Below are 12,730 nucleotides of genomic sequence, written 5' to 3'. Positions count from 1 at the left end.
ATCCATTTTACCCGAGTTCAAAGTCTAGAACAATGACGTTCTTTCTTACTGGAATTGAGTGTGACCAACAAGAGGTTCCCGCATAATTCTTGTGAAATGCATGGCTTGAACCGATTCATCTCTCTTACTTTACTCATAACCAAGTTGTGATGTCATTAGTTGAGTATTTCAATCCCTTAACCAGGTTGTGATGTCATTAGTTGAGTATTTCAATCCCTTGTTTGTCAACAATCTCAAGAACTATTTGCTACATGATACCGAGCATCTCTTGTTGATCCTTCGCTACACCGTCCAACATTTTTTTTCTTTAAAACGACAAGTCTAACTAAATTTGTAAATTATTATACTTTTTTATATTGGACGATGAGACTTGAACCCTCACTCATTGAAAAAATAAAATCTTATGAAGTATATTGGTAGTTGGTACAGATATGATAAAGGCCCTTTTGTATCACCTTCACATAGAGGTACACAAGCTTACCAGTTAACCAATTCTTAACAGGTTAGTAACCGGTACACCACTAACCGGTTTATACATGGTTCTAACTGTTGGTTAGAAACCGGTTTATATTCTTGATCTATGAAACCGGTTATTTGGTTTTTTATTTAAAAAAATCATTTTTCTTCCAGTTATTTACCAGTTAACTGGTTCGGTTATACCGGATAGGAGTTTATTGCCTCAAAACCGATTAGTACCTGACCCGATTAACCTGTCTAACCCGTTATTTGACCGTTGACCAATAACCAGTTTTGAAAATAACGGATTTGAAAATAGCCGGCTTTCAACTAACCGGTTGACTGGTTTGTGCACCATTACCGTCACATATACCAGTTGGAGTGGAGAAACAACATTACTAATTTACTATGGTCCCAACTTAACTTTTGTGGATTGGGCTTCCTTGGTATATTATTGGGCTTTTATGTCTACTTTTTAAAGACCACTATTCATGAGGAGAAGGCCCATCTTTGTGGGTTGTGTGTCTTTGTGGACCTCCTCAAAGGTCCACTTGTTGACGGATTTCATAATGGTGGACCGTGGGAGTGGCCGAGTGGGAAGTGGGAACCAACGTCATCAGATTTGTTTCATGTTTGTTTAGTATTTTATTTTGTATAACTTCAAAACCGTGTGTGCGGATTCTAGCTAAATGTATTAAGAGGGTGTTTGGGATTGTTTATTTAACTTCAAAAGTGCTTATTGACTTATTACTTTCTAAAGGAGATTTTAGAAAATGGATTAGCTTTTGTGGTGGAAAAAACCAATAATTCAAGAATTTAAGGAATGTTTGGCTTAGTTTATTCATGTATTAGGGTGAAGGGTGTGTAGATTGGTATTTTTTTTCAATCAAAAAGCCAAAAGCCATTTTAAAAGCTAAGATTTATGGATTTAGAAAATAGTTTTTTAAAACATTTTCAAAAAACAAAAACAAAAGGAGCATTTGTAATTGCCAAACATTTTATCGGCTTTTTTTTAAAAAAAAAAGAAATAAATCAAACTCACTCACAAACATGCTATAAGATCTCACTTTGGGTTGGGGGTACCGGGTACAACAAGTTGGGTAAGACCAATACTCTCGCTAAGTTGGGTACGTTCTTATGATCCTAACATCACCTTGTATTTTGGTGTACCATTATACTTGTCTCCTAGCTAAGGATACCTTCCACCACCCCTACTAGGATTGTTAGTTTTAGTAAAATTAGTAGGTTTTATATCACTGTATATATGGTAACCTATTTTTGATCTCCATAGCTTGTTTTAGGCGACGATCATAGGGTTTATGAGGGGATGCCCCCCTAAGGCCTTAATTGTGTAATCCTCGTTTGTTTATTTATTTATTTATACGTTTTCCAGACAAAACTTAATAACCAAAAAAAAAAAAAATGTTTAAGAGGAAGGAGGAGAGAGGATTTGAATCTGACTAAGATCCATAAGAGTGTGAAGAGAAACATTCGGGTAGGACGTGAAACTGCTGAGGTCCAAGAGGGAGTGTTAGGCAGTAAATAGTATACGGGGTTAGGAGTTAAATGTGTAAAAGTAGGAGGGGGTTAACTGTAACATTTGTAACACTCTAGTTTGTTAAATAGACGAACAATACACGTAATGAATAGTGAATGATTTAGAGGGTTTCTCTCCCTCTTATCTGTATTCTTCTTCTTCTTCTCCTATCTTTCACTCTTAATCCTTTGATTACGGTTTTGTATCTCGTTCGTTAATCCTCCCATCGGAAACGGCCTTACAAAAATCGCAATTATTATTATTTTTATAAAGTTAAGGGGGCTAACCGCTAACCTTACATAAATAAAGGGTTTGGAGGGTCATCCCATAAAATACGTAACAAAAATTAACAATGTCTTCTCCAACACTCAAGCGTTGGCTGAGGCCTGAGGTTCGTAATAATCGATCTCACTCTGTTTTATTTGAAATTAGCTTGTATTCTACTCATCTGACGAGTAATCTAATGGTACTTTATGACAGGTGTACCCGCTGTTTGCTGCTTTAGGCGTCGCCGTCGGAATCTGCGGTATGCAGTTGGTTCGCAACATCAGCGGCAATCCTGAAGTCAGGTACGTACGTCGATCAGTTACAATTATTTTATGATCCAACAGATTTTAGTTACTGTTGATTAGTTTCAACAAATTTTGACAATTCAGTTTTTTTGATGGCTTGAAACAATTTGTTATTTATTTATTTAAAATTTTTTAGTTGTTAATAGCAAATAGGGCCGATAGCGTCAACCTAGCTATATGCTACATAGCGATGAGATAGTGAAGGATATTTTATTTTTTTAGGGTAAATTGGAAATAAATAATCCCATCTTTTGTGTATTGGCTAATAATAATCTCACCTTTAAAAATCACACGCTCCAACTAATTTTGTCTCAATGGTCCTCCGTTAACAAACAGTTTTTTCCGAGTTTCAAACCGATGTTTTAGTGCTATTGATCTGAAGAACGATACGAGTCGACTGATTTACAACTTTTCTCGAAATGACGAAACAGTGCTTCAATTCGGGTGTTTGAATTTCTAATTAACAAAATTCAAGCCATTCGAATCACCGTTTCGAGATAGTTGTACATCAGTCGACTCGTATCTTTCTTCCGATAAAAGCCCAAAACATCGGTTTGAAACTCGGAAAAAACTTAACGAAGTTAAGTGTTTTTTAACGGAGGAACATTGAGACAAAAATAGTTGAAAGGTTAGATCGTTGGTAGTGATTTTTAAAGGTGGGATTATTTATTTCCAATTTGCGTTTTTTTAGCGATACACTAGAAAACATGTCAGAGATATTTCATATGTGTATTATATCCAAATACACTCTTTTTATTAATAAAAGACCTAAAATCATGCTATTTTATAGGTATATTATATCCAAATACATGGTTTTTATAGTTATATTTAACCCTGTATATATTAAAAAAAAAGAAATCTCGCTACTTATCACCCTAGTAGGGCGTTAAAATCAGATAGCGAAACCCTAAGCTACGCTACGCTAATTGCTGTATCGCTGACTATGATCGCTGTTAACACACTGTTATTATATTTTTAATAATGCCAGTGTGTTTTAAAACCTTAAGGATGGTTCATATACACATAACTACATATCCAAAATTGAAATAATTAAGTGAAATATAATGGTTAAAAGGCTCGAATTTCGTTTACATAGCCTGTTCGAAGTTCAAAACCGTTTGCTGATTAAACCGTAAAAAGTAAAAACCAAACCATTAACTGGACTTTTTTTAATCTCAAACTGGCTGATTTGCTTCAATTACAAGTTTACAACATATTTTTAAATGTTAAGCAGTGTTTAATATGCAAAAATAGGGTTGACTAGTTGAATTGCTAATTTAAGTTGACATTTATTTGTGCACTTATAGAGTGAACAAGGAAAACAGGGCTGCTGGTGTGCTGGATAACTTTGCTGAAGGCGAAAGGTACGCAGAGCATTCGTTGAGGAAATTTGTGCGCAACAAGAGTCCTGAGATAATGCCAAATGTTAATTCCTTCTTTGCAGACCCCAAATAAACTCATTAACAAAATCAGTGTTGCTTCTGTAAGATAAAACCAGTGTGTGCTTGGGAAAGAATGTATGATCGGTTATTAGCCGATGCTTGATGTTTTAAAAAAAATGTGATTTAACAGTTCAGCACATAGTTTGAACTTGCCTGGCTGTTGATGCTTGTTCTTTTTTTGGTGCTTCAAGAAATTAAATAAGCTGGTTGTTTAAAAACCAAATATCTGTAAGTGGGGTGGTCGCGGTTTGGTTTGGACTGAAGTTCCAGACCAGTCGCTACGGTTTAAAGAAAACCATAAATCAAACTGGCCGAGTTTGTTTGGTCAGTTGGCATGCCAAACTAGCTAATAGGTTTGGGTGATGGTTTGAACTTTGAAGTTTGAACCAGCTTTAACTTATGTAATATTTGTTAGTTAAGTTGATTAGTATACATGTCGGCTTTATAATATGTTTAAAATTTTTTAAAAGTAATCTTATTGATACACACACACACAATATTCTCCTTAATATGAAAACATGCAGATTTTTTATATTAAAAAAACTGATTAGTATACAGTTTTGCAAATTTTGTGGAGGCACTTTGTGAACGTGTTTACATGCTGTTATCAAAATTATATTGGTTTTGAAATGAACTAGGTACTACACCGGCGCGTTGCGCTGGGCTTATGAAAAGCCGTGCGTTGGGCCAGAAAACCAACACGAATTTGGTCGGTCTCAGTTTATGGCACCGAAACTAAACAAAAAAATATTTTAAGTAGCAAAACCCGCTGCGAACAAAAAAAAGTCGGGATGGGGCTATGAACCGACACGAATTTAGTCAGTATCGAAAGTGATGGCATTAGAAAAAAACTGCAACGAACTAAAAAAAATAATAGCCAACGCATTGCGGTCCCGAACCGATGCGAATTCAGGTAATTAACTAATAGTAATAACTAAAAAAAATAATTATTTAATAAAAAGAAGAAAGGGTGGACCACTGAGGTTCCACGAGTAGCCTGTTAACGTATAAAAATATAAAATGGTTAAGACGTCGTTTATAACATATAAAAAAATAACATGGTTAAACTCCGTTTATTCAATTGGTAAAACTAGGGCATTGGAAAACTTGAGTGTTATCGGTCCCGGGCATATCGACGGTATGTTGATGCGAAATGTCGGACCAAAATTCAAACAAAAAGTAAAACAGAAAAGCATTCGTTCGGTAAAATAAAACCTGAGTGTTGTCTGTCCGGACGTTGCAGCAGTGAATCAACGTGACTTTAGTCGGTTTTGGTTACCTTTGTTACGCTACCAAAATTATTAAAAAAAACATAGATAAAGCAATGTTAAAAATGTAACCTGCACCCAACATGAGAGTCGATCCTGCGAGGTATGAAACTCAGACGCACATATCAAATTTCATTTGCCATCACAGCAATCAATAACTTTTGTTGGTTGTTGGAAATAGTTCCCCTAAAAGTCAAGGTAATTTTTAATAAAACAATCGGTGGCACCGACATTCCGTTATTTACCTATTCTAATAAAATAGAATAATTGTGGACACTTGTCATGTTTTGGTTAATTCTTACCATTCTTCTCCCTCCAAAACTAACTTAATCAATCTTAATATATGTAATATATCAATAATTATTTACTTTCCTTTTATACTCTATCTATATTTATATTTTTATAAAAATAAATATTAAAATATTCTTTTACTTTATATTCCAAAATACCTGGTGAATCCAAAAATCAACAATAAACCATGTTTGTCAAAGATTGAAAAATCATATAATTTTAAGTGTTATCATTAATATATTGTACTATGTATATTGTGGGAGTTTGTAAAGAAAAATTAAACTCGAATATGTTTTCATTTTATAAAGTTATTTTTTAATCATTAAATTATAAATATATACTTAAAAGTCGATCAATTTTTTTTAAATCAATCAATTTATCTATTATTATTATTTTTATTATTATTACTAGTCATATAAATTTATAAATTATAAATCTATGCTTTAAATCTATTCATTTATTTTTCGGTTAATTTATTAAACTATATATATATATATATATATTAAAACGTAAGGATAGTATATACCAATCACTTTCAGACATAACAAGGTTTATCATATTTTATCTCTTAGTATTTTTATCTAGGATTGTTCCGGGTTTTTTGTGGAACCTAAATTTGATTTTTATGGGTCAAAAGTTGGTAAATAGATTGTTTGGTACAATTTAAATACATTTATGATCAAAATTTATTACAGGTAAAAAATAAGAAATCTGAGTATTTTTAAAAGTTTGAGAATGCAAATAGATTTATTATCAAATTTGTTACGGGTTCAAAGTGTTGGCTTAAAAATGTCAAACGGATGAAAGTTAGAATTTGTACGTGCATTTTTTCATTAAGTTCCTTTTAAAAAAATCATTTTGTGATATAAATAAAATTAATTTATGTACAAATATTATAGATTCAAACATAGATGTAATATATTTTTTCAAATATGTTATCTAATTATTTGATTTACTTGTAATTTTATAATTTGGATAATCTCGTGTGTGACACGGGCTCTAAAACTAGTTTATCTATATATATATATATATATATATATAATTCGCCTCATGGACGTTTAATGTTTTGATGTATGATGCAGGGGTGTTAGTCGAATCAAATAGCGAATTTTCAAGTTAATCGAATTCAACAATCCGAATTACTTATTTCTTTTTCTAGTATTCGTATTCGAATAAAGTTGATTATTCGATTCGAATTCGTATTCATATTATATGCGATATTTGAAATTTGACTCAATTTGTATTTGAATCTCAAATCGAATTGAATATGAACCGAATTCGAATAAATTCGATTTGATTCAAGTTCACCTATGTTAAAAATTTCAAAAACCAAAATCATAATTGTGAAACACACAAATATTAGTTTAAAGTTGCTACAATACCATGTGATAATAAGTTCAAAATTAAAATAATAGTATGGTATAAATATAATGATATGTGCTATTGGGTTTAAATACTTTGTAATGAACATTTATTATTCATGGATTTGCCCCAACCAATTGGAATTGAGACCGTGTTTTAAAAACTACTCACGAGCCGAGCTTGAGCTCTAGTAAGTTAAACAAGTTAAGATCGGTCTCTCGTAAGTTAAACAAATTATAAACTTGGGTTCCAGTCGGCATGTTTTAACCCCAATCTAAAGGACCGATTTTGGCATTGACAGTTTTCATCAAATTTAGCCATTTTACTCCATTTTTATTGTAAAAACGCATGAATCTTTCAATATAAAAGTCACGTTTAATTATACAATAAAATTTTCAACCATATGATGTCAATTTGGAATTCACAAGATTTTACCCAATTTTCATAAATTTTATCAACTTTTCTTCTAAAAGTATTCTTTTATCTTTTGTAATTCCGCTTTGCATCACAAAGTTCAAACAGTAACATGTATGATAGCATGAGTAACATGTATGATAGCATGATCGATAGACCCTTTAGTGTGTACCCGAAGCAAACAGCGCATGTAATGAACAACTGAATGTACATACGCGTTTGGAAAATTCAAGTCAAACGCATAGGTGAGGTGGCTTTTATCCCATCTACGGTTACCCGAGTAAAATTGATAATGAGACGATATTTAACAACTTTGTTCCTTGTATGTGATTACTTGTTTTATCTGGCTGTCCGCAACGAGGCATGCTCATTTGTGAAACAGTGGGTCCATCTAGCATACCAGAAGCATTTAACTTTTGTTCAAAAATTAGTGAATGAAATTAAGTCAACCCGTTTCAGGCGTTTTAGCTGTCATAAAAAGAGCCTCCATAGTTAAATGTGTTTTCACTGAATATCAAGCGTTGACCTCGTGAAAAGTTCGACGAAAATATTCATAGAACGATATTGGTAGTAAACATTCATTATAATCAAAGTTAACTGAAATTACTTTTTTTTTAGCATTAGCAGTCACTAAATAGTAAATAACAGTAATAACCAAAATATGGATGTTCATGTTCTAACCCCTAACCGGCTCTTGCAAAACTTTATAGCCTTCGTAATCGTGTAAAAGTCTCGAATCCTTACAACCTGAAAACCAAACTGGCTTTGATTCGGCGCGTTCAGAGAATGATATCCTCATGCACGCTTATATTGAGAGTTTTGTTTGGGAGAACAATGCTGTTAACCACCACAACTTCGTCCTCAACCGTCACAGCTTCTCCTGCAAACACAAGATTTCACCACAATATGTATGAAATGACAATTTCGGACAAACGGGCCGTTTCCAATTATGTTTTATCACTAACAGGCCCGCTTCGTTACACTAAAAGATTTAATACGTAAGAAAATATGCCAAATCAAGAATTTAAATAAGCAAACATCCTATAACACGCTATAAAAAGATTATAGTTTTAATAACAATATCTTGTGGGCCGGACCGGCCCAGCCCGGCCATTTTCATAGGTTAAAAAGACAAGGTGCATACCGAGGATGGTGATTCCTAGTTTTGTTTTGTAATCTCCTTCACCCTGAAAAAGTCAACGAGTTTAGTCAACGCAAGTTGAAAAACTATGAGTGGAGCATAATGGAGACAATCAAAAGTCAAAACTTGCCTGGACACGGGCCCATTTTCCTAAAGAAGACTTCCAACCGACGATCGCATACATAACAAATGCATTATCCTTTTTAAAACAAAAACAAAACACAAATGCTTTTAGTTTCAGATAATAGGATGATAAGTTTATACAGCAACATTGTTCAGTCATGTACCTGTAATTCAGCATCATCTAAGATGATACAATTCATGAGCCTTACGCCTGCAGCAACTCGTACGTTTGCAGAAATAGAAACATTTGGACCAATCTGTTGTGCAACGACGAGGGGATATAAATTAAATAACATGAAACTTATGAAATATCGTATATCCGTTTAAAACTTAAAAATATCATATATAACCGTTTCATTAAGAACAATTCAAACTATGACCATTCTACCCCTATTTTTCCTCAATTAGAATTGCATAGAAACACATTTGTAACTTATAAATCTTTATCCATCAATAATATTTTTCTTAAAGTATCATATTTGCACCCTTAAGTGTTTACTATGTTTATATATTTATTTAATAAATATGTTGATTTTTAGAACTCTATGTTAGGTGTTAAAGAAAAACTTAAATGTTTATTTATTACTAATAATTATTTCTTTAAATTTGATTTATAAGAAAGTTTGATAGTTTAACTTCATTTAAATACATGATCTCAGAGTTGTACAAATAATCTTTAAATAAATACTATTACCAAACTTTATAGTACACATTTACTAAATATAAACCAATTTCAGTATTAAAAGGTACTTGGTAGTTTCATAAAATATCCAAACATAAAACAACTATTTTTTATACTGTAAGTCATGATCAAAGAACACATCCCACCATAATTGCATTTGTATGTAAATTGAATATATTAACAAAATTAAAAAAAAATAGGACAAGTCCTCGAACTATGCTTAACGCAATATATATTCACAAAACTAAAATAGGGTTAAGAGAAATATTATAATTAAGGGTAAAATGGTAATAAATTAGAAATTCATTTTAAACAAAAATATATAAATATGTATGATATGTAAATGGTTGTTGACCTTTGCAGTGGGATGTACTTTTGCTGATGGATGGATATAAACATCACCAATAACCGTCGGGCTCTTGGTCCCGTCACCGTTAGCCAAGAGACCAGGTGATTTGTATCGAAATTGGGCAAGATACAAAGCAGAGCATTTCAATGACATCCTAAAATATTTTAATGTCAAGAAAGAATATATATAAATAAAGCATAAAAATAATATACAAACAAAGAAGTCGCATTACCCTGGAATTTTAATCTGTTCCCAAAAATCCATCGTCTCATACGTGTATAACTGCCTCTTTCCAGCAAGTGGTGACAATATATCTTGATCCAATCTAACAAAATCCTTAGCATATGTCCTGTTAAAGGAATTTAAAATGATAAAAATTCAAAAGGGCATGCGATATCCTACTTTAAGTAAATATAACACTGAGATCTTACTTTGTCACCAACCGAAGGGACTCAAAGCTGGATAGAGTGTGCAGATTAGCTGCAACAGAAAACAAAACTTGTAGCTGGTATTCTCATTACAGGTGTGATATATATACTACTTGTATGCCTTTTTATAAGGGCGGTGAGTAAAAAAAACTGACCTTTGTCTTCACGATGAGTGCGTATATCTTGAATAACATGAAATATTTCCGGTGTGAATATGTAAACACCACAGTTAATTAAATCACTCACCTGCAATCCAAAATAGGGACTATAAGAAAATGCAACAGAGAGACTATTTCAATGAAACGGAGTAATACTTACAAAGGTCTCGGGTTTTTCTGTATAATGCAAAAGTTCTTTGGTAACCGGATCGGCAACCAATTCACCAAACTCGCTAGCTGACTCAGCAGAAACCTGCTCAGAAAGCATTACAACAGCTAAATAAGTAACATCATTCTTGAAATTTGCTTTTTTTTTAACGAGATATAGAGAAAGATCGACTACAAAATCAGACCTTTATCACTAACAATGTCCCCATCCCGCCATACCTTCTATGGGCATCTACAAGAATACACAATTACATCAAAAAACGACCCACATCCATATTATTGTTTTAGAAAAACGATACAACACGGTAGCTAACCAAGCATTTCTGGTAGGGGAAAGCTGCAGCATACATCACAGTTTAACAAAACAATATGTGACTGCAACAAAGCATAGAATACCCGTGTCATAAATAATGTTCAGAAACGAAAAAAAGACCGCCTTATCTAATAATAGTGATCAATTAAAGCAATTCCAGTACCGGGCTATCCTCCATAATAATATCTCTAAAGTAATACAGACCACCAGCCGAACCATGAGGCTTATCTTCTTTCAGGTATCTAAACAACAATGCACCCAAATATCAAAACATAAAGAAATAATTGCAAACAATTAGGGCTGTAAACAAACCGAGCGAACATGAACAAGGCCTTGCTCGTGTTCGTTCGTTAAGGAAATAATGTGTTCATGATTGGTTCACGAACACTTACCGAACGAGATTTTATGTACGTGTTCGTTCATTAAAGAAATGAATGTGTTCACGAACAGTTCACGAACACAAATAAAATCGATAGAGCCTAGAGATTGAGACCGATGTATTCATCAATGTGAATAATGAAAGCATGTAAATGAATCGAATGAACATGAACAAGGGCATTTTCGTGTTTGTTCTTTTAACTTTAAACGAACACGAACACTTAATTGAACAAATATATATGTTAATGTTCGTTTATTTAAAAAATGAACATTTGTGTTCGTTTATGTTCGTTTGTTTAAAATCTAAACGAATATAACTGAACAAAGATAAATGAACACAAACAAACATAAACGAACATAAATGAACACGAATGAACAAATATAAAACCTTTAAGTAGATGATTCATCCAAATAATATTTAATTATTTTTTATTAATACATAAACAAACATAAATAAACAGACAAAAACGAACATAAATAAACGAACGTTCATGAACATAAATGAACGAACGGTACATGTGTTCATGTTTGTTTGTTTATTAAATAAACGAACTTCCCGCCGAACGATTCACGAACAGTTCACCGAACGTTAAGTTCGTTTACAGGCCTGCAAACACTAGTTAATCAGTTAATCACCTGACAGGAATATTAAGTTCACTCGAGATCGACGACACATACAACGCAAACTCCCTCTCCTCATGGAACCCGATTAGGAATATCCGAGCCAAATTTGGGATCTGAATCAGCTCAAATTAACAACACAAATCCACAAAATTCGACTAATTAATTATACATCAATTATTTTAAAACAATGTTTAATATTAAGATATTCGAATACCGATTTACAAGCGGAAATTGGATGATGAATCATGGGCTGACCAGCAAGAGGAAAAAGAGGCTTCGGAGTGTTGAATGAAAGTGGACGAAATCGAGTACCTGCAAAACCATAATTAAAGAAATAAAAAAAAAATAAAAATTGAGCATAAATTAATAAATGGGTGTGAAATAATAAACAAGTGGAGATGAATTTGAGACCTTTAGTCGGACCGCCGACCATGATGACGGCCACCACCGAGTGTTTCATCATTTTAAAGAGAAGCTAATAAATAAATTATATGATGAAGAATTGAAGATAAAAGGTTAGGGGTTTATGGAGTGAGTCAAACGGTGATGGGAAACGAGATCACCGGAGGATCGGCAGTGGCATCAGCATCAGCATCAGCATCAGCGTCGGCATCGGTATTATTCCCTCCACTTTTCATCATTCCAGGACGCTGGCTATTTGGGCTTTTTGTAAGCCTGACCCACTGCTAGACAGGCCCATATTATGGATATAGGCTCATTGATTCATTGGTTAAATGGCTGGATACTGTCTTGTCTTGGATACTCAAATTGGTTTAATTTGAAACCGAACTGAAGCGGTTTGTTTCTCAAACCTGTTTGGGTATTTTTCAATCAAACCGGTTTAAAATTGGCGCGAACCGGTCTGGATCAGTTTGGCTACATCCATGCTTAAACCGGTTTCCAAACCGAATTGGTTTGACCCAAACCGGTTTGGAATATGCAAAAATCAAACTGGTTCGATTCTAAAACGGTTTGGTTTGTTAAAAAATAGTTTTGTACACCTCTAGATACTCATAGAGGTGGG

General features: G+C 33.3%; 2 protein-coding genes across 2 annotated transcripts; one reads left to right on the top strand and one right to left on the bottom strand.

Annotated features, from left to right (window-relative positions):
• The first annotated feature begins 2,337 nt into the window (after nt 1-2,337).
• On the top strand, nt 2,338-4,110 carry LOC143551111 (uncharacterized). The gene is made up of 3 exons (XM_077041623.1): nt 2,338-2,384; nt 2,474-2,562; nt 3,873-4,110. Exons 1-3 carry the CDS (start codon nt 2,346-2,348, stop codon nt 4,018-4,020), a joined length of 276 nt encoding a protein of 91 aa, XP_076897738.1. The 5' UTR covers nt 2,338-2,345; the 3' UTR covers nt 4,021-4,110.
• A 3,847-nt stretch (nt 4,111-7,957) lies between these two features.
• LOC143551110 (uncharacterized) lies at nt 7,958-12,196 on the bottom strand. Its single transcript, XM_077041622.1, has 15 exons — nt 12,118-12,196; nt 11,921-12,018; nt 11,719-11,819; nt 10,868-10,946; nt 10,706-10,766; nt 10,577-10,623; nt 10,384-10,476; nt 10,221-10,311; nt 10,069-10,117; nt 9,870-9,986; nt 9,644-9,791; nt 8,771-8,863; nt 8,614-8,682; nt 8,487-8,529; nt 7,958-8,222 (listed from the first exon to the last, which is right to left on the bottom strand). The coding sequence occupies exons 1-15, from the start codon at nt 12,167-12,169 to the stop codon at nt 8,122-8,124; spliced, it is 1,242 nt and encodes a 413-aa protein (XP_076897737.1). The 5' UTR covers nt 12,170-12,196; the 3' UTR covers nt 7,958-8,121.
• Between the last annotated feature and the right edge of the window lie 534 nt (nt 12,197-12,730).

This window comes from Bidens hawaiensis, unplaced genomic scaffold (assembly GCF_021521415.1).
Source record: "Bidens hawaiensis isolate Kalapana, Puna unplaced genomic scaffold, B.hawaiensis_p1.1 tig00016268_1, whole genome shotgun sequence".
NCBI classification, from domain to species: domain Eukaryota; kingdom Viridiplantae; phylum Streptophyta; class Magnoliopsida; order Asterales; family Asteraceae; genus Bidens; species Bidens hawaiensis.
Note: the sequence above shows the minus strand (reverse complement) of the source record. Positions and strands in the feature narration are given on the sequence as shown.